The sequence below is a fragment of the Pyricularia grisea genome (genome assembly GCF_004355905.1).
Source record: "Pyricularia grisea strain NI907 chromosome Unknown Pyricularia_grisea_NI907_Scaffold_1, whole genome shotgun sequence".
Lineage (NCBI taxonomy): Eukaryota > Fungi > Ascomycota > Sordariomycetes > Magnaporthales > Pyriculariaceae > Pyricularia > Pyricularia grisea.
The window spans coordinates 2,133,460-2,153,643 of record NW_022156716.1 but is presented as its reverse complement, the minus strand read 5'-3'; the positions used below and the strand labels follow the sequence as shown (position 1 = coordinate 2,153,643).

Sequence of the window (20,184 nt, the reverse complement as noted above, 5' to 3'; positions counted from 1 at the left end):
AGACCGTGCAGATCTCCTCCTCGTTTCGGCCGCGTGGGTGCACAATGCCAAAAGCAAAAAAAAAAAAAAAAAAAAAAACAAAGCCCAATGGCTAAAGATATTTAAAGTGGCTAAAAGATCTTCGAATGGAATCCAAGGTCGAGATTAAATTGGTTGAGATGGATGGTGGCTGAATTGACGCAACCGTCAGCCTTGAAAGGCAACACCAGATGATTGTGATCTGTTTTTAGAACATCAGAGTACGGGAGGGGCACCAATTGTGGAGGCCAGGGTCCGTTGCGGCACTTGCCTTGTCTTTTTCGAGCTTGGACAAGCTCAAATTGGAACAGAGCTCAAGCGAACAGACCCTCATATTACGTTTACCATTGAACAGGTGATTTTGACAGCGAAGAATTTTGCGCCTCGGTTTCAACTTAACTCACGGAAAAAAAAATTGTAGTTGGCAGATATTACGGGGAAATAAAATCCGTTCCATGGAAGTCATTAATTCATTCGCTTAACACATTTTTTGTTGCTGAAACGGAGCCTGTTGAAAAAAAAAGCAAGTAAAATAACAGGCCTGGATGACCTCCCGGGACCAAGCCGGAGTTCTAATGCGAACATCAAAACAACAAGTTTTGCTTACCGACAGTTAATTCGCCTTCCTTCCACAAGTTCATAAGTGGGGAACCAAGATGAAAATGAAAATGTTGACATCAAAGCTTAGAAGAGAGGATGGGGGTGTTGTCAGCCATCGCGCAAAGCTTCCCAAAGCCATCAATCATGACAGGCAGAGGAAAATATGTAGGCAAACGTAATTCGATGGTACGAAGCCCTTTATTTCTGTACGGAGTACGAGCGCTTTCATTCATTGGGTCAGTCTAGAACAGCCAGCGAATTAGTGCCACCTATTTTCAGCTGCGCCGAAAGCAAACATGCAGCGCGCAGCTCACGTCATCCCACCTCCGGTCGGGGATTCCCAGCGGGAGGGTGGACTTTAATCAGCAGCAGCAAGGAGTCGAGGGGACACAATCCCTGCTGAAAGGGGTGCACTTGGCGGGAACCTATCGTGGCCACGGGGTTTTTGCTTGTCCCCCGGAAAGAACAGCTCCCGCGCGAAGCAAAAAAATTTAAAAAAAAAAAAAAAAAAAAAAAAAATTAAAGCGGGCTTCGTCTTGAAAGAGACCTAGACTCCGCCTGTGAACTGCCCCGCTGGACAAGTTCGGTTCAGTTTGGCTCCCGATTATGGTAAGCCCGCTGATCACATTTCACCGTCGACCTGCACTTAGCGTTCGTACTTTTGCTCTTATTTCCATTAATTTTTCCTTCCTCAGACTAATTTCGCGGCTTCCTAGTTCTAAAAACGATTGACTGCGGATTGAGTAGTCAAACGTGGACAAGTGATTCATCGTCTCCAAAGAGTCCAAACATCCACTTCTACAAAGAGCGATCGCAGTGTCGACCCCACCGACAACCGTACTTCAGCCCAACCGTACTTCAGCCCAACCGTCTGCAACGACCCTTACGATAGCCACGCGACACAACACCACGCTACTGGTCTAGATAGTTCTAGTTCTAGGACGAAAAACAGACCGTTGAAAACAAGCGGATGCAATCCTATCCATAGTTTTCCACAGCCGCGCGCAAGCCATCTGGCCAGCCGCACACCGCCGTTGTTGCTAGTTCGCGCAGCACACGGCGCCAGTGACCCAACTACAACTGGCGCAACCCTCGTCTGGAAGCTAAGGATCACGCCAAGGATAGGGCTACTTACGTGTATAATCAACATACCATCCTTCTGCTCTTCTGCAGCTGTGCTTTCAATCCCACTCTCCTCATATCGCCCCCAAAGACGAAAAAAACAAACATAACGCAACATCACAAGTCTAAACATAGCGAAAGAAAATATGGTGCTACGCAAGAAGGAGGTCTATACGACCATCACGCCCATTCCGGGCTTTATTCCTCGCCAACTCGCCATCGATATCCTCCACTCACACTCCGAGGTCATAACATTAAATCCGCTCGTCCTTGACCACAAGGCGATTCCCGCACCGCGCGATGCCGCCTCGGACGAGTTCTATAGCACCTGGTACGAGATCACGGAGCGCATCCAGTACATACCTGGCATTGGTAAGATGGGCTCGGGAAAGATCAACTTCAACGGCTGCTTCCATGACATGCCTTGGGGTTTGCAGACGCACATATATGCTCCGATGAACGTCGACTTGCGAAACAAGTACCGCATCGCCGGTAACCAGCCTGGCATTGAACCCCCTGAGCCACCGGAGATTGGTATGGCCCAGCTTGGAGTTCCTAGCGACGGCCTTTATCTGCGAGAAGACATCGAGATTAAGTGCAACTTGGCTGTGGTCGGGTTTGTGAAGGCAGAGCTTAAGAAGGCGAGCAAGGAAATGGTCCAGCGCATCATCAAGAAGGCCGAGTTGCTGGACGCTGGAGTGCTGCAAGGAATGATTGAGGATGGGAAGCTCAAGACCATTAACCCGGCCGACAGGTCAAACACGGTTAGGTCGGCCAACAACCACAGGACCATTGGCACCTCGCCTTCGCTAATGGCCGGCATTGGTTCACCACAACCCAGCCCGACCATGTCTCACCACAGCACGCATGCCAGTCCGGCCATCCCTTACACAATACCTCGACCACAGTCCACAATGTACGGCAGGCCAGGAACGGCAGGGTCGGCTGCCGCCGGATACGCGTCGCCTCCGCAAAGCTTCGCCCATGAGCTCTGTTCCGGACAGAAAGCCTCCACCCCACAACAGGAGATCATTATGGAGCTGCCAGGTGACTTCTATCACCCTACGCAACAGTCCCCACGTCTTCCGCCACCAGGGCAGCAGCAAAGCCAAGGATCTCCTCGTGGATCACTCGCCTCGTCTTCACCACCACCTTCGGCAGGCCTCAGCAGCGACAAGCATGTGTCTTCTATTTCCTCACAGGGGAGGTGGTCGGAGCAGCAAAATTCGGTGTCGCGGCCAAATTCTTTCATGAATGACCTTGGCGCCGACCAAAAGGCGAGCTTTACGTCGGAACTAAGCACGCACAACGAGACTACCGATGAACTCAACCGCGACAACACACTCAAGGTGCTGGATGGGTCACTAAAGACGCCACCTCTGCCATCTCAGCAGGCTCAACAACCACAAGCCCCAAAAGGCTATACTTATAATCCGGCTGATTATGCCAAAGTGTCACCGCCGGTGCAGTCCACCCCTAAGTTTCCCGGGAATGGAGGCTACGCCAATGCGTACAATCAGCAACAGCAGCGGTACGGGTATTAGGTAGCTGCTTCTTTGCTTCAAAATGGCGAAGCAGGTTTTTAATTTGCCTTGGTTGTCTGAACTCGATTGACACAAAACGACTTTTATATCTGTATTACATCCGGGAAAGCCTTGTAGGACAGTTTGGACCAACCCCTATTCCTACTGCCCGGGATCTTAAAACTTTCTGTTCTGTTCGTTTGATTTTCTTTTGTCTACAAAAAAAATATTGTGGTTCCAGTGTCAATGGAACTTTGAACAGGGTTTTGACAGCGTTTTTTCTTTTGGGCAATTTTGGAGATACCTCTTTCGCGCGATATTTAATGTACCATGACAATTCAACTAGAAATCCTCTTTTCTTTATTGGCCAACACAATTTATCTCACATGATACTCTAAATCCGCTGCGACGCTATTCACTTTAACATACTGAGTCCAACTTCTTAGTCAGAGTCCTCTCCGACCTCGTCAGCCTTCTCCTCGCCACCTTGAGCATTGGCAAACACCTTGCAGGCCTTCTCAAAGGCAGCCGCCCGGCGCGCTTCGAGCGCGTCGGCCTCCGCCTTCATGTCCGCCGGGGCCTTGGACTGAAGCAGATTTGAAAGTTCCTTGCTGACGGTGTCGGTCTTGCCGATGTTGCGCTTGACCATGCCTATGCAAGTAAAACATCTGGTGTCAGTGGAATCTTGGGTTTTGGAAGATAGCGAGGAAGCATTGGCTTCTGCAAATTCAGAAACGACAATGGTTACTAACCGCCAATGCGTAGCTCGTTGAACCGAGCCTGAGCGGCGATGAGCTGTTTGAGCTGGTCCTCGGTCAAATCAACAATGTGCTGCATCTTGCTCAGGATGGCCCTGCTCTCCTCCTGGGTTGGATCGGAACCCTATATTTTTTTGCCGCACTGAGTCAGTATCTTTGTCTAATTTAGGTTGCTCCCACTTGAAGCTTCTAACCCAATTCTGATCGTCAAGGGACACCAGGTAATCCCTGATATCTTTTGTTGAGGGGTTGAGGAACAGAAAAAGAGAGCATGACGTACATCGTACTCCGCCATGGACTTCTTGATCTCGGAGCAGATCGCGTTGCTCTTGCTCTGCAACTTGAGGACATCGCTGAGCTTCATGTCGGACCCCTTGGCGGCGATCTTGTTGGCCTTGCCGAGCTTGCGCTCGAGGTTGTTGATGTGCTTCATGGACTGGGCGACGGACATTTTGGCGGATTTTCTTTTTTTTTTTCGGGGGGTTGATGCTTGGGGCCGGTGAGATGGAGGATGTCTGCTGTGAATATTTGGTTGAATGTAGATAAGCTGTAGTTTGTCTGATAGCTGAATGATGCAGTAGAAGTCGGAATCAACCCAGCTTGTTCATGTCAGCGGATGGTTTATATAACAAGTTCGAGTGTACATAGACGCCATCAATGCGTGAAGCTAGCTAGGGCCTATCTCAGTTCTTCCCTGCCCATGTCCGGTACAGAGCCGAGGTCTACCTCAACTGGCATACTTCATAACGTTGTTTATTTTTAAACCAGTGGCTCGAGCTCTGACGTCCGTCAGACGAATCAACATGGTTTTGCTTGGCCTCAGCTGTTGGTGTATCAAGCACGGGATCATCCCAACTCAACCTCCTCCCCCCGCGCGCCCAAGTACGGCCACTATTACGACGGATGTTCAGATGCTCTTAGCAAAACTCACGTGGGTGTGGTACGTATTTTTTTAGTCTTTCTTACTTACAACGCTCGAACCCATCCCAAGCATCATGGCAACTATTGCCGGCATCATCGCAGCTTGCCTTTCCCAAACGCGGATATTGGGTTTGAGGATGATGTAGCCCGAGGTATGGACGCCAACCAATAGCCGGCCGCGGAATGGACTTTTTTTCTGTATCAGTACGTGCTAAGTCGTCTTTTTTTGCTGAATGACGATAGAGATTGGCCGAAAGTTAGCCGTGGCAGTGTACTTGTTGCCGATTATGTTAGAGGACTTTTGGGACGAACGGCGAATGAAAGTGAAATGGCATGTTTTTTTTTTTTTCTTGCGCGTCTGCTATTTTTGAATTATAGTAGCTAGCACAACCCAGCACGGCATATTGACTTTCAGCATTTTACTACGTTTCGTTTTCATTAATTACGTATGGCTAGCTGGCTTCTGTAGTCATGGGGCAATGGAAGAGAGGTGAAGGCCAGCGAATTCTCAAGCACAGCTCAAAGATTCAATGCCGAGTACCATGGAAAATTCCAAGACAAAGACCTTGGAAAACAGGAAAACAGATGACATGGATGCAAGGCAAAAAAGTTTAACCAAACATCAGAAACCAAGAATTTTGTTGGCATTTTTCAGCACGCTCCTTGCTCCTGGCGGAGCTCCATCTGGCACCGACAGCCTCCTTAGTCCCATAGCTTGCAACCCTTGCAAGTCCAGATGCTCCGCGGCATACTCGGCCGTAGGCCGATCAACATGTCGTGATTCGCCCTTGCCACCAGGGAAGTCGGGGCCGGGCGTGCCATCCAGGAAAGCTTGTCTCTGGATTGCGAGGTACTCTGCGTTTTGCTCTGTGACAGGGCAGACAGGTATGTAAAGAACGCTAGAGTCGGATTTTCCTTTGTGAATACGATCTACTGCATGAATGGCTTCAGGGGCAAGATATGTTAGCTTGAGTCCTACGCAGGACCAGCGAAAGGGTTCATCAATAGACTCACTATCGCAATGCCAAACAACAAAGTCACCAGGTTTGACTTTGGGTACATGAACCATAGTCTTGGCCAGTTCGAGGTGAGGGTGCAGCTCAGCGCGTGGAAATTCCTGGCCCCTACCAGGAGTGGCACCTTGTAGATCCGAATTCATATCTTGAGCTCGTGTGAGCGCCCAGTTTTCGGGATGCAAAAAGCCTTCCGTTTCGACCCCGTAAGCTCCAAACTCAGCAGATGCCCTGACAGGCTGAAAGAATGGTCTCAGTAGCATATATGTGACGGCAAGCTTGACACCGGGGTATATCTTCAGGGTACCCTCGTTGGCACCGCTGTGGCTCATGCTAAGCCAGCCTTGGAGGGCCCGGAACATTGAGCACGCGCCCATCCCGTTGTAGTTGTTTTGGCGCGCATCGATGCGTGCCCCGGCATCCCAGATGTCAAAAGACGCACCGTCCCAGTTGCCTTTGAATACATCATCGTACACCTTGCCCAGGCCATACCCGTGGCGCTCCCAGCGCTCGACGCTGCCTCCGTCTTGATGCGGACCGAGAGCAAAGGAGGCGTCTCCAGGCCGGCGTATACGTAGACGATCAGCATACGAGAGTGGCGTCGACAGATCAATCATGCGGTCATGTCCTGCTGTCCAGAGACCTTCGAGAAGAGCTCGTTGCGTGCGCAGAAGGTTCGGGTGGCCCCTGGCTTTGATCTGAGGGGCACTCCAGTACAGCTCGAAAACTTGGCGGTCGAGGGCTGGGAAGCCTCTGGTGTCTGGATTCTTGCGGATGTACTGTTCGAGATCGTCCTTGTAGGCCCTCGCTTCGACCTCGGGAATCACGCCGCGCACGACAGCGACGCCCCGTTTTTGGATCTCGTCTCTGCGCTCTGGAAGATGTGAGTCCAGCGCACTGTATTCTAGCTCGGGAACGATGGACGATCCTTTCCGGGCAATCATGTCATTTTCCATCTTGAGAGCAGCCAGGAGGCGTTTCCAACTAGCCTCGATCTCTCTTTCGCGTCCAGCTACCAGTGATAGTTTCAGCTCACGATAGCGGTCAGGTAAAGGTTCCTCCTTTTGTCCTGCGAGCGACGCAAACGCATCTGAAATGTCGCCTTCTCTCTTAGGGCTAGCGGGTGCCACTGCAGCCATGCTGGCAATTTTCCGGAGAGTGCTTGCCAGCATGGTGGGCGGCACCGAGGCCCTTGGCCGGATCGCACGTAAAGACGAGTACATTTGGAGATAATCAATGAGGGACAGGCTTGCTTAACTTGATTTTGACCGAGACAAATGAATGCAATTGAATAGGTAGCATGCTCGCGGAGTGAGGGTGTGTAGAGATTTGGCAAAATGACAAATGAGCAAGTGTAACCAAACCCCTCCGAAGGGTCGGAGCACAACCATCTGTTCACAGACATACTTATATACCCAAGGTAGGTAGGTACCTTAAGTAGGTAGGTAGGTACCTTACCCATTGAATAACATGCGCACAAAAACGACGAACTCATGTTTTCAACCGATCTGTAGATCCGCTTTCCCCTCCCGAGGAACTACTTGTTAAAGTGCCGCCGCATTGTCGGAGTTGCCAACCTGGAGAAGTTCCGGCTGGACTTGATCAAGCTTAATAATAGGGGTGCTGGCGGAGAGCCTCATTCGCCGCTAACATATGAAAATTTGGGTATTGTACCTGCTTGGTGTGGTCGAGCTTTAGCCATTGATCTTGTGCATGCTTACACCAAGAAGAATGGGTCAAGGTTCGGACACAAGAGACAATCAGATTACAGAGCCGTGGTAAGGTAGACTCTATGTTTGCAGTTGAGATACGAATGCGCTGCACAGAGAAGTAAGGTAGGTAGGTAGGTGAGTACCTCTAGTCTAGTACATATACATAAGTACGCTTCAGCTTGGTCAGTCAGGTGGAATGCGTACCAATTCATCCCGAGTCAGTTTTCTGGGTCGGCACATCATCGGGCAGGGTTTTTCTTATGCCTTTGGCCCGAGCGCACCCTAAGTCGTTCATGATTGGACATGAACCACTATATGGCCCACACTAAATACACAAACAGGCGGCTTTACGAAATTTGGCAAGTCCGACCCCTCCACTGTTGAATGTGGGAGGAAGCCCCAGAACTTCGAGTTCACGCCACCAAACGGCTTCTTGGATGGTCTGAACTCGATTGAGGGTTTCCGTCCCGTCGCCAACGCTCCGCTTCAACATAGCCGGGCGCTTGACGCTGCCGCATGTGCGGACCGCTGATCCCGCAAGACATTGATTGACCGAATCATTCAGTCGACCGGCATCACGCCAATTGCAGCTTGGTGGCCTGACGCGACAGGGGGAGACGAAAAAAAAAAAAGGTGCCCGAGGTGAGGCGCGCAGGGCGATCGCAAATTTTCTTTGCGCTGGCCCACTTGTCCGCCCGCCCGCCCGCCCGCCATGTCCGCCGCCATGAACAGCAGCGCGAGCGCCGCAGCCGCCGCAGTCAAATTCGTCGGCTCCGACGCAGACGGCCTGCCGTTGAAACGAAAGCAGGTCCAACAGGCTTGCATGTCCTGTCGCAAGAAAAAGGTAAGGTTTGCTAGTGCATGAAGCGTCATTTCTCCGCGCTTACCGAGGGCTTTGACATGAGCCCTACCGGCATGCATGAGCTATAAGGGGATGCGACGGCATATGCTGATATCTATTACTGTCTCGAAGAAACGCTGCATACACACAATACCGTCTTCCCCGCCAGAAACCAAGACGCCGCTTCCACCATCCCAAATCCCAGATGCACCGCCCGAGTCTAGCCCCACACGAGGCGACGACAATACCGTCATCTCATCTTCCCAAGAGAGGCTTGAAGATGACATTTGTCAGGTAGCTGCATCCCAGCTGGTCGAACTTTCATCCCGGTTTGTTGGTGACCTCAACCCGGAAGGCATCTTTGTGGAAGCAACAACAACCAAGGCATCATCTGTACCTCCAGGACCAGAAGAAATAGGGATATGGCTCCCCACTCGCTCAGAATCAACCAAGACCAGCGCACGAAGTCCTGATGTTTCCTCACGTCGAAGTCGTCATGTGCCGAATCACTATCGAAATGGGAGTGAGCGCCGGGGCAGTCTGCTTGCCGCATTCGAGCGTGCAAGGGCACAGTATCTCAGCGAGGAGTGCCTTGTCACAATGCCTCCCCCTCCGGAGTATTCTGTGCTTCGCCAGATTTTTATGGACAAAGTGCACCCGATATTTCCAATCTTTACCGACTCGGACCTGGCTGGAAATAACCCCGATACGGTGTATTGCGATGTCATGAAGCAGGTCATCTCTTTAATTGGCGGCCTGGATCCGGCAGGTCGAAAGAATCTACGATTAGAATCAGGCGGCCCCCTGCTCAAGCCTCGAGAGTTTCATCAACAGATGGCAGAGGCGATATTTCCTGTCTTGGAGGCCGACTGGATACAGAACAAAATTGATCATATACGTATCCTAACCACCATGGCCCTCTTCTACCAACCATACGACACGTCTCAAAAGGACCGGGCCCGTGCTGCGTGGCTCAACACACAGGCTGTTCACCATTTACAGACGCTCAGTGTGCACCTCAATGGCTACCGCCCGCAAAGACCGGGTGAAGATATTGATCGTGTTTTCTGTGCCGTTTGGGCAGTGGACAGATTATGCGCGTCATTCTATGCTCGCCCTACAATAATACACGAGCGGGACGTTGAGAAGGACCTGGAACTTGCGATAAGCAAGCAGCCACCATGCTTCATGTTGCTGCTGAAGCTTGTTCAGACACTCGACAGCGTGTTCCCTCTATATCGGCCGCATCAAAAATTCGAGTACACCGACATTCCGGTATTGGAATCTTTGATAATGGATACAGGGACTGGGAGAACCCCCACTCGACTTCTTGGTGAGCAATTCATTGACCGGCCCCGTAGGCATCGGATTATTCTAACTATTACTTAGCGACCTTGGAGACGCTTTATCACGCCATTGCCGTGCTTAGCTGCCGTCAACCGCGCAGCGCCTTTTCTTTGACGTCACCCGATGACAACCGCTCTCATCTACCCAACTCTACGATCAACCCTCGACGGTCCCTCTCTGCGGACAGGATTGTCTGGGCGGTCCAGAACGAAGATCTTGGACCGTTCCCGTTCGTTCCCTATGCAGTCTCACTGGCCCTCACCGTGCACTATCGCAAGATGAGGTACAGCAAAACGGTCATGTTCCGCAACCGGGGCAGGGACATGTTTCGAAACATTGTCGCTGAGCTGAAGAAGCTTGGTGATTACTTCTTCAGCGCCAGGATAAATGCTGGACTGGGCGAAAGCATCCTGCGGGAAATGGAGAAAACAGCAACATCTTTGTGTCGCGAAGATGGCGAAAACGGCTCCAATACTGTTCCTCCAATCGTCGCTACGGCGTCAGCGCTGGCCGCGCTGAGCCGGAACGGGACGCCCCTCGCGGCTCCTGCCGGCGATACCAGGATGATCGACGCGCCATCAGTCCACGCAGTGAACGGCGGTTCTGGACTCGGCGACGGTGCGGGGGCAAATGGCTACCATGCCACTAGTGGGGCTCCAATATCATCAATTGCGAACGGAAACATGGAGCCATCAGTCTTCGATCAACTCGACGTCGATGTGGACTTGTTCGGCTTCTTCGATCCGAGCTTTAACCTTGGCGCCGTCGACACAGCCTTGGAGGCGAATCTGAACATGGGCTATCCGCAACTGTGGCCTGCGGATACCTGGGGCTTTGCCAACATCTAAGAATAAACTGACTCGTTTTTGATAAGCTTTTGATCCGGTGAACTTTTCTGGCGATATTTATTTCCGAGTTCTACTGTTTATATGGAGAAGCATGGAAATGAACACGGAGTGCACTTTTGGACCCTGACGGGGAATATTCATGCCAACCCTGGAAGGCATTGAGAATGAGTGTGGGGCGAAGTGGGTGTTTTGTCGCGGCTTTTTCTGGCCAGCGCGTCTATCATCCGCGCGCGTTTGATCATCAGATGTCAGGATTCTGACCAGGACATTGATGGTTAATAACTCAATTTAAGGCTAGGTTACACCAGACAGTCTATTCGCGACACCAAGCTTGACCGCGCGGTTGTTACTAATGTCCCCCTAACCTGGTCCGTTGTACACATCTAGATCACCAGCAACCAACTCAACCTTGCGCGTGTCAGTGCGAATTTAATGGTATACGAAGTGTACAACCTGGTTTCCATTTTGGGAATATTACGGCATCCACCACTGTTGTATTCTTGTCCCAAGGTGGTAGCCCAACCGATCGATCATGGTGGGTGTTGAATCGGCCAGCCAGTCCCTTTTCGGTGTACCAGAAAACTACAGTCGTATTATACTTGGAGCCAGTCTTTCCAGTTTTTACGGTCATTTGGTTGGTGTTTCTTTGTAAGTGGCTACTACCGAATTAATTTCCAAGGGGTTATTGCCGCTAAGCCACCTGCCGACGATGTTAGCGAATGACCGGCTGCATCACTCAAGATTCAATGGTGCGCTTTGATCCTTTCCCCACTACTTTCCCCAATCCCTAGGATGGGGTGTCATTTCCTGCAAGGGGGCTTGTCATGCTGTGTTTACAAGGACATATGGCAGGCGGTTGACTGGAGGTATAATAGAACGATTCGTCCTTGTTTCTAGAGTCGGATTCTACTATGCTGTCCACCACCACCCACTCCAGTCACTCTTTTCACTGACAGTACTGCTCAGAACGTTCTTCCCCTGTCAAGATGCGCGCCTCAACAGTTCTCAGCATTCTGTCTTTCACAGCCCTTGGCCAAGGCATCCGTATTCTCCAGGGAAACGATGACGGCTGGGCTGAAATGTACGCGAGGACATTCTATGATACCCTCACTGCCTCTGGTCATGACGTGATCCTGTCGTGTCCTGCCGAGAACAAGTCCGGCTCTGGTAAGTTCGAACCCCTACAAAAGCACCACACACACTCACTTGATTCTCACGTATGCTAACTCACAACAGGCTCAAGTGACGCTGAGCCCCAGCCACGCAAGACAGCCTGCGAGTACGATAGCTGCCCGGCGGACTCCGGTCCAGTCGGCTCTGACTCCAAAAACCGCAAGCTGAACTGGGTCAACTCATACCCGGTGACTGGTGTCAGGTACGGCCTGGACACATTTGGACCACAGATCTGGAACGGCCAGAAGCCTGATCTGGTCGTTACCGGTGTCAATGTCGGCAGCAACCGCTACATCCTCTTCCCTTCGGGCACCGTCGGCGCGGCCCTAGAAGGTGTTAAGGAGGGAATCCCCGCAATCGCCTTCTCAGGCGATGATGGTGGCGGCCACCGCTCCTTCGACCCCAGCGGAAATAGCACGACGCCCTCGGCCAAGGTCTACGGCGAGCTTGCCACCAAGTTGGTCAATTATGTCGTCTCCAAGGGAACTCCTTACCTGCCGGAAAACACCTTGCTCAACGTCAACTTCCCCAAGCTCACCGATACGTGCGCGAAGGCCGATGACTTCAAGTTCGTCTTCTCGCGCGTAGCGCTCGGAGTCTTCTCATCAAAGGATACCACGGTCTGCGGCACCGACAGGCTCCCCAGTGAGCTCGAGATCTCGTTCCGCAACGACTGCATCATATCGGTCAGTCCCGTCGCCACGGACAAGACCACCGCCTCCAAAGATGTCCAGGCTGTCGTGTACGAGAAGCTCAAGGATTTTCTGCAGTGCCTGCCGAACTAAGTGGCTGTGCCCTGAGTTTTGTCTTGTTTATTTTCGGCAGTTTTTGCGTATCAAAGATGGATTCTCTGTACATAATTTCCAGCCGTATATACCATAATTATAACTAGTTGTGTCTTCAGATCTACAGGTTTTACCACTGTTACAGTCCTATCTATTTTTTTTTTTTTTAATTGTGTGCCCAAAATATCTATTATTGTTTTTCTTTTCTTATGAATTGTGAAGCTCCATTGCAACAACATTTACTCGGTCTGCTCAGCCAGTGAACTTGTAAACACCATATTTATCAAAAAGGAGCAAATTTCCTACTCTAGCAAGCCCACTACTCCTGCCATCCACTGACAGCGGGTCAGAACCCAAGGTTTCTGTCTAATGCCGCACCACATGGCCAAAGTGATCAGGCATCCATTACGCAAGACAAATTGTACTGCTTGGGGAGGTTGAAACTACCCTGCAATTCAGATTCACAGCTTTGTGAAGGTGTAGCATGCCTCGGCGAGCACCGCCAATTTGCGGCGATATTATCGAGCCCCATCTAGTCCGCGATTCTCAGACGTCATCTACAAAGCTCGGACGAGGACCGTTTATGATGACTCTTGTTGTTGTTGGGAAAAGATTGCACATGTCCGAGATATCCCCATTCGGGGGCTTACAAACTAGTCTAGTATTGAGATGGCCCTCTGTAGATGGATATCGGACAACTTCGGAGAGAGTCAGCAGTTGTGACAGCCATCAACAATATATACTTTGTGGTAGGTAGTAGGTATATATAATGGATAGTGACTTACACGTGAATTGCTCACCTTATAAGGCGAAGAGAAAAGACTTCAAGAGGCCAGCCAAGGCCTAACGCCAACTCAATTCTTTATATGTAAGACACTCAATACTAAACTCTATTGACTCATATGTTGAAATGTGGCACCCAGTTTAGTTATAAAGTTTACAAAGTTGTAACATGTGGCTTGTTGTATAGCAGTTTGCTTAGTTATTATATCTTAACTCGTTTTACAAATGGTATATGACAAAAATCACAAAAGAAAAACCCATCATGTAGATGCTGAATGCCGAATACGATATTTTGACATAACCATCACTGGCCTCTCAGCTCATGGTGGTTGAATTATGCTTGCCGCCCTCCACTTTCCCATTTCTCTTGGGACTTCATTAAGCTCAGACGATGAGCAAAGTATATCTGGTCTAGATCGGTAATCACTATTTACTACCATGGGTACATTTTGGGTGACTAAGAATGAACACAGTACCTGACATCAGACTGGTCGTCTTTTTTTCTTTCGCCCTAACGACAAATCTGAAAGTTGATAAGATATACTAGGCACAAAACAGTAAAAAGAAAACTTTGAAACGTCCCAACAACGCTAAATCGACGCTGTCCAAAATGTCATCCGTTGTAATTTACCCCAACTCCGAGATCATTTCTTTCTTTCTTTTTTTTCTTTTTCTTTTTTATGATGCGAGTATGACGGTCGGAGAATGCTGCCGAGTTAGGGTGAAACCCGGAAGTATTGGGGGGCCGATTAGGTTCTCCTATGTTATTTAGCCAAGTCCAGATTTTCAGCTTGGCAATTCAATTAAAACTATTCTAGGTCTAGAGTGCCGCGCGTTCTATTAGTTTGCTACTTTTGTTTGACGATCTCTTCTCCTTTGCACACCTTCCCTAAATGGATTCACAATTCCTTAATGTGCATCGTGCGCCTCAGCACCACTCTGATTGGATGCGACTGAAGAATAATGGGAGAAAGTCAATGGCGATGGCGGGTTGTGACAATTCTACCGGCAAGCAGTCAGCCTGCACTACAAGGATTGTTCTCATTACTGCCTCGGAGAGAGATCCTCCACTAAAAAGTTCAGATTGCCTGCGCGAAACTTCCTCTAAAACATCTTAAATTTCGCCCATTTTATCTTGCATAGATCCTTCGCCTTGGCTTGATACACAGCATCCTAGCGGGAAAGGCCTCATGGCAGTCACTGAAATTATTTGATAGTATCGTACGACTTGATATGAATTCTTTGCCATGGTTTGCTTTATGATACCACCGGCATAGGTTCATAGATACTATGTAGATCCGCGTACAATAAGAAGCATAGTGGTAGGTATGTCGCGTACGGACTAGCTCAAGTCGTTTGACAGCTGCAATATCTAAGCCAGTGTTACCTTGCTAGATCGCGTAGTATGGTCAACGAAACCTGCTAATTTGTGAAACTATACTAAGGTTACCCAGATAAAATATTGTATCCGCGCCTATCAAATCCTATAATTTCTTGCTTCAGGTCCTAAACTCAATCCGTAAATTTAACGGTCAGAAATGGTTGTTGCATTAAAATCAAGACCAATCGGAACTGATGAACTTTGTGACAATGAGGGCAGTGATCTCAGCCAAGTGTTTATCTTTGATGGACAAAACGGAGAGGGTTTTTTATTAGTGTATCTTGTTGGTTGAAATAATTAGGCGTTTGCTGGGCATTTCTCGCTTTTTTACGGAATTTTCTGCACTCTCCTGGAAAGCCGAGACAACTCATTTCGCCCAAAGGCATGAGGAGCAAATCATATCTCCCTATTTGATGATGTTGTCCTTCAGGCCACAAGCTGATCGTTGCAAGTTTTTTTTTTTTTTTTTTTTTTTTTTTTTTTTTTTTTTTTTCCTCTCCCACCCTTGACTGCCAACTTTGGTTATTTACCTGAAATTTTGTCTAACATTTCGGTTTACCCGTGGCAACGGTCCCTATTTGTCTTATTCATTTGAGAATATAGAACAAAACGCGCACGTATAGACACAGAAGGAGGTCAAACTTGTCAATATACATATTTGCAAGCGTGTTTTGCGTTAAATTTGAAGGAACGCGCCTCATTGGGTGGGTATTTAAATTATGTACAACATGCATTGCACGAGTTGCAAAAGCCAGGCAGAAGCACCTTGGCTCGACATCTAGCGGGGAAGAGTGATCTACGCGCTAGTCCTAGCTTCGCGGGATTTATTTTAAGCCCAAAAAGGGCTGAGCACCAAGTGGATCCAGCGGGTTATAGTAAGCAGCCCAGCAATGCCTGGACAATCAGAGGATACGAATTTGTTCTCAAGGGTTTACAAAATTTGTAAGCTTGTTTTCCCCAAAATAAAGGTAATGCTTGCTCTAGTGCCCATGTCAAAATGCCACCCAGGAAAGGGCTGGCTGATTTCGCTCAAGCGATGCAAATCCACTGTCAAGTTTGGTTTTATATGGTACACAGTGCGAAACGCGACACACGCGCCTTCCAGATCGCGTGAAGCAGGCCTGTGATTGATTGCTGCAAGGATCTTGACAGGCAGGCATTGCGTGCTGAGAAGGTAGGTCTATTCTAGACTAGAATAGAACCAGAACCAGCTCAACACAGTAAGCAGCAGCCGCACAGCCACGCGCAAGCCAGCAACAACACAAAGTTCGCCGCCCACCCACCAAAATTCCCTTCTCACCTTGCAACGCGGCACGCCAACGGCGCGATTGATGTCCTGACCGCCCGTAGCAATGATTACCGAATCTTCTTGATTGGATGTCGCCAGGATGGATACCCCGTAAACCAAATCTGAGCCTCGGTCGAAGTCGACGAGGCACAACTAGGACGTACCCACCCGCCAGCTCACTGCCTAACGACATTTGATGATCACGTAGATGATCAATGTTTACGGAGCAAAAACTTGGCTTCTGAGGAGCATGGCTTGGACGTGTGTGTGTGCGTGTGTGTGCTTGGCTTGGTATAATACTTTGTGCTCCCCTGACAACCGATTTCTTCTGTCTTCGACCCCATTGCCAACCAAACATCACCATCATCAAGCCGTAAAGCACAGTTGGACTGGTCTGGGATCGTACTTTTAGATTCGTTCACCACTAACCAACCGCACCGTCTATCCTGGCACTCGACTTTCCGTTCCGCCGCCATATATCCGCTCAGATGAAACGAGGATTGACCTAACCTTCTAACCAAGGCAAAAGCCGTCGCCTTCTTGCATAGTCTTGCGACATATTCTGACAATACGCAAAAACCTTCGCATATACAGAAACAATATGCGGCTCACATTTAACCTTGCGCTGCTCATAGCAGTGGCACATACCCTACCGATACCAGTTTTACCGCCATCATCACCACCGCAAACAGACACTGTTTCACCTGTTGCAACAACGCCCGTGCCCAGTTCGGCATCAACAACGTCTGGCGAGGCCAACTCAGCAGCGATGCCTGCCACCGTGCCTCCTGTGACCGGTTCTGTTGCTAACTCTCAAGATGACCAAGTTAAAACAGCGGTTATGCCACCATCCGGCGAGATGAAGACCGCCGTTATGCCTCCAGACTATGCCCCTCCGACTGACCCTAGCATAAAGTCCCAAACTGACCAGTCCAAGGCAGAAGTGGTCCCGCCGCCAGCTAACGATCAAGCTACTACGACAGTGAATTCCTCAGCAGGAGCTGTAGTTAACCCCAATCCAGGATCAGAAAGTGCCACAACAGGAACAGTTGTTACGCCGCCCGCCGCCGGAGTCGGCGCGCCGGCTGTGACAGTGCCGGCAGATACCACTAACGTTACGTTAACGGGGGCCCCGGAAGGCTCCAACCCTCCCTCAGCACCATCTACACCATCAACGCCTTCCGAAACTAAACCGACTGAGCCAGAGTCTCCGTCACCAGCAGCCATCCCCAACTCAGCCCAACCGGCAGCTGGGACTACTCCGCCAGCCTCGCCCCCTCCGGCTGATGCACCATCAAACCCTGATCCCACTGCTGCTGCCCCTGCAGCTGGAACCACTCCGACAGCCTCGCTCCCTCAGGTCGACACGCCAGTGGTGGCTGTACCTGATGCGGCGGCTCCGGCAGCGAATGTGCCACCAACACCTGCTAGCACAGAGTCTGGGTCAACAAGTGCTGCCAACTCGACTTCTCCTGCTACTGGGGAGTCCAAACCCGCAGACGCCAGCCAGGCCCCTGCACCAGTGCCAGCTGGAGACTCTGCTCCGGCTGCCGTTGATGCCAGCCCCCGGCCGGCAAACGGTGGAATTTCTACAGATACGCCAGGCGGACAGGCCTCGGTCCCGAACGGCTCTGGCACTTCGGAGAATGGCTCCAAGGATGGAAAAGATGAACCCGCAAAGGCTGACGCTGGCTCATCTAACCCAACCGAGTCAACCTTGAACACGGAACCTGGCGCCGGTGCTGGCGCGAACTCAACCGCACCAGCTTTTGGAGACTCGACACCTGCAACAAGTGGTCAACCTCCCGAGGGCAAGGCAGCAAACCCAGAAAAAACTGCACCCAACTCAATTGCTCCTGCTGCAGTAGATCCAGCGGCTACCAAGGATGGACAGGACTCGAGCCAGGTATCTGCTCCGCCGGCTGGACAGAATGTGACCACGCCTGCCGGAGACAGCAATCCACCCGCAGCGGACAAAAAGCCCGATAACGAGCCAGCAACCCCGACAGGTCATGATGCACATACCGCTCCCACGGACAGTCCTGCATCCACTGCCGACAAAAAGCCGGATAGCGAGCCTGGCTCAACGTCCCCATCAGGTCAGAATACCACGACACCTGCCACAGATAACAGCGCCTCATCTGCCGCGGACAAGAAGCCCGAAAGCGAACCGGCACCCCCAGCATCTTCCCCAGCAGACCAGAGTGCTACCGCACCTGTCACGGACAGTACTGTGCCTGCTGTTGACAAGAAGCCGGACAATGAGCCTGCACCTGAACCAGTGTCCACGGCTGGTCAAAACGCGACCGCTCCGGCTGGAGATAGCACTTCCCCCACGATAGGCACAACGCCTAACAGCGAGCCCGCGCCGGCTTCGCCCGCCTCGCCGGGCGGCCAAAATGCAACCGCCCCTACCACGGAGAGTACTTCATCCCCTGCCGATAAGAAGTCTGATAGCGAAGCTGCGCCTGTACCGGATAAAAAGCCAGAAAGTGAACCGGCAACCGCGACCGTGCCTACCGAGAATAGCACCACGTCGGAAACAGACAAAAAGCCGGATAACGAGCCTAAACCGTCACCTACACCGTCACCTACAACCGGTCAAAATGCGACGGCGCCTGCCACAGATATCACTGGATCTACCGCTGATAAGAAGCCAGATGGCAAGCCTGTGCCAACCCCCACGACAGATCAAAACACAACTACATCTTCAGGGAACAGTACCGTATCTGTTACAGACGTCAAGCCGGAGAATAAGCCTGAACCGGAATCGCCCACAGGGCAGAATGCAACCACATCTGCAGGGAACAGCAGCACACCTGAAGCAGACAAGAAACCAGAGAGCAAGCCTGAGCCGGCATCTACACCAGCTCAGGATGCAACCAAGTCAAACGGGAACAGCACAGCATCTGCAACAGATAGCAAGCCAGCTAGTCAGCCAGAATCTTCTCCGAAAAAGAACGGCACTGCCACGGCCTCGACTGGAACTAGCACAGCGCCTTCAAATGGAACGGCGCCTGCTGATGCAACCCCAAAGCCAGCCAATGTGACATTGACCGAAAGCGGATCCAGGAACACAACTTCTGTTCCAGTCCCGGTGACCGCGGCAAACTCGACGATAACTTCGGGATCTGGATCGAACGCCACCGCAACTTCAGGAGGGCAGTCGTCCACTTCTGGAGGTAGCAACACGACAAGTACAGAGACCGGCGCTGCAAATCTGAGTGGAGACAAGTCCGGTTCTTCCAAGAATGGGATGGACACAGCAGGATCTGGTGATAAGAAATCCCTAGACGACAAGAAGACAGAAGATGAAAAGAAGGCAGCCGATAACAAGAAAGCAGAGGATGAAAAGAAAGCAGCTGAAGAAAAAGATAAGCTGTGCAAGGAAAACAGGAAGTGGGGTAAGAACTGCCGCCGAAAAGGCCGCAGAAAGGGTCACAAGAAGGATGATAAGAAAGATGGCAAGAAGGATGATAAAAAGGACAAGAAGAACGAAGACAAGAAGGACGACAAGAAGGACGACAAGAAGGACGACAAGAAGGACAAGAAGAAGGACGACAAGAAGGACGAAGACAAGAAGGACGACAAGAAGGACAAGAAGAAGGACGACAAGAAGGACGACAAGAAACCCGACCCCCAAGCTCCTCCGCCCAAGACAGGCGAGGAATGGACGATCGTCGACTTCACCCGCGACTGCGGCGCACAAAACTCGACATGCAAAGTTTCATTCTCCGTCGACCGCAAGGATGGATCCAAGCCCGAGGTTTGCAAGTATGAGCAAAAGGGTCCCGAGGCAGCCGTTGCCGAGCAAAAGTGCAGTGACAACTTCACCGTCGCCTCGCAGTGGAGTGGCCAGTTTGGCCCCGGCGAGGGCTTCTCGACCCTCTCGGTCATCATCAAGAATAAGAGTCTAATTCTCTGGCCCGCATACAAGGACTCTGAGATCACGCCTGGGAAGGCTGTGAAACCGGACAAATCGTACCCGGTGCACAAGCTGCCTTATTAGACGGGCACATACCAAAGCTAAGTTTTTTGAATTTTTCTTAGCGTTTTGGTATTTCTTTTTTT

At 50.7% G+C, this 20,184-nt stretch overlaps 8 protein-coding genes across 8 annotated transcripts; 5 read left to right on the top strand and 3 right to left on the bottom strand.

Moving 5' to 3' along the window:
• Nucleotides 1-1,886: 1,886 nt before the first annotated feature.
• Nucleotides 1,887-3,284, top strand: PgNI_00611 (uncharacterized protein; the record flags this gene model as incomplete). Its single annotated transcript, XM_031120689.1, has 1 exon — nt 1,887-3,284. The coding sequence occupies one exon, from the start codon at nt 1,887-1,889 to the stop codon at nt 3,282-3,284; it is 1,398 nt and encodes a 465-aa protein (XP_030988009.1).
• Nucleotides 3,285-3,705: 421 nt separating this feature from the next.
• PgNI_00610 (uncharacterized protein) lies at nt 3,706-4,472 on the bottom strand (the record flags this gene model as incomplete). Its single annotated transcript, XM_031120688.1, has 3 exons — nt 3,706-3,914; nt 4,016-4,145; nt 4,302-4,472. The coding sequence occupies 3 exons, from the start codon at nt 4,470-4,472 to the stop codon at nt 3,706-3,708; spliced, it is 510 nt and encodes a 169-aa protein (XP_030987468.1).
• Nucleotides 4,071-4,544, top strand: PgNI_00609 (uncharacterized protein). Its single transcript, XM_031120687.1, has 2 exons — nt 4,071-4,167; nt 4,243-4,544. The coding sequence occupies exon 2, from the start codon at nt 4,293-4,295 to the stop codon at nt 4,506-4,508; it is 216 nt and encodes a 71-aa protein (XP_030986718.1). The 5' UTR covers nt 4,071-4,167; nt 4,243-4,292; the 3' UTR covers nt 4,509-4,544.
• An 854-nt stretch (nt 4,545-5,398) lies between these two features.
• PgNI_00608 (uncharacterized protein) lies at nt 5,399-7,508 on the bottom strand. The gene is made up of 2 exons (XM_031120686.1): nt 5,957-7,508; nt 5,399-5,887 (listed from the first exon to the last, which is right to left on the bottom strand). Exons 1-2 carry the CDS (start codon nt 7,176-7,178, stop codon nt 5,565-5,567), a joined length of 1,545 nt encoding a protein of 514 aa, XP_030986719.1. The 5' UTR covers nt 7,179-7,508; the 3' UTR covers nt 5,399-5,564.
• A 375-nt stretch (nt 7,509-7,883) lies between these two features.
• Nucleotides 7,884-8,199, top strand: PgNI_00607 (uncharacterized protein; the record flags this gene model as incomplete). The annotated part of the gene is made up of 2 exons (XM_031120685.1): nt 7,884-7,953; nt 8,009-8,199. Coding segments are annotated over 2 exons (261 nt in total), but the record flags the coding sequence as incomplete, so codon positions are not given.
• Nucleotides 8,200-8,365: 166 nt separating this feature from the next.
• On the top strand, nt 8,366-12,805 carry PgNI_00606 (uncharacterized protein). Its single transcript, XM_031120684.1, has 5 exons — nt 8,366-8,511; nt 8,641-9,841; nt 9,898-11,351; nt 11,420-11,870; nt 11,940-12,805. The coding sequence occupies exons 1-3, from the start codon at nt 8,380-8,382 to the stop codon at nt 10,701-10,703; spliced, it is 2,139 nt and encodes a 712-aa protein (XP_030985993.1). The 5' UTR covers nt 8,366-8,379; the 3' UTR covers nt 10,704-11,351; nt 11,420-11,870; nt 11,940-12,805.
• Nucleotides 12,806-16,325: 3,520 nt separating this feature from the next.
• On the bottom strand, nt 16,326-16,457 carry PgNI_00605 (uncharacterized protein; the record flags this gene model as incomplete). Its single annotated transcript, XM_031120683.1, has 1 exon — nt 16,326-16,457. The coding sequence occupies one exon, from the start codon at nt 16,455-16,457 to the stop codon at nt 16,326-16,328; it is 132 nt and encodes a 43-aa protein (XP_030986722.1).
• A 257-nt stretch (nt 16,458-16,714) lies between these two features.
• Nucleotides 16,715-20,122, top strand: PgNI_00604 (uncharacterized protein; the record flags this gene model as incomplete). The annotated part of the gene is made up of 1 exon (XM_031120682.1): nt 16,715-20,122. The coding sequence occupies one exon, from the start codon at nt 16,715-16,717 to the stop codon at nt 20,120-20,122; it is 3,408 nt and encodes a 1,135-aa protein (XP_030986723.1).
• Nucleotides 20,123-20,184: the final 62 nt, after the last annotated feature.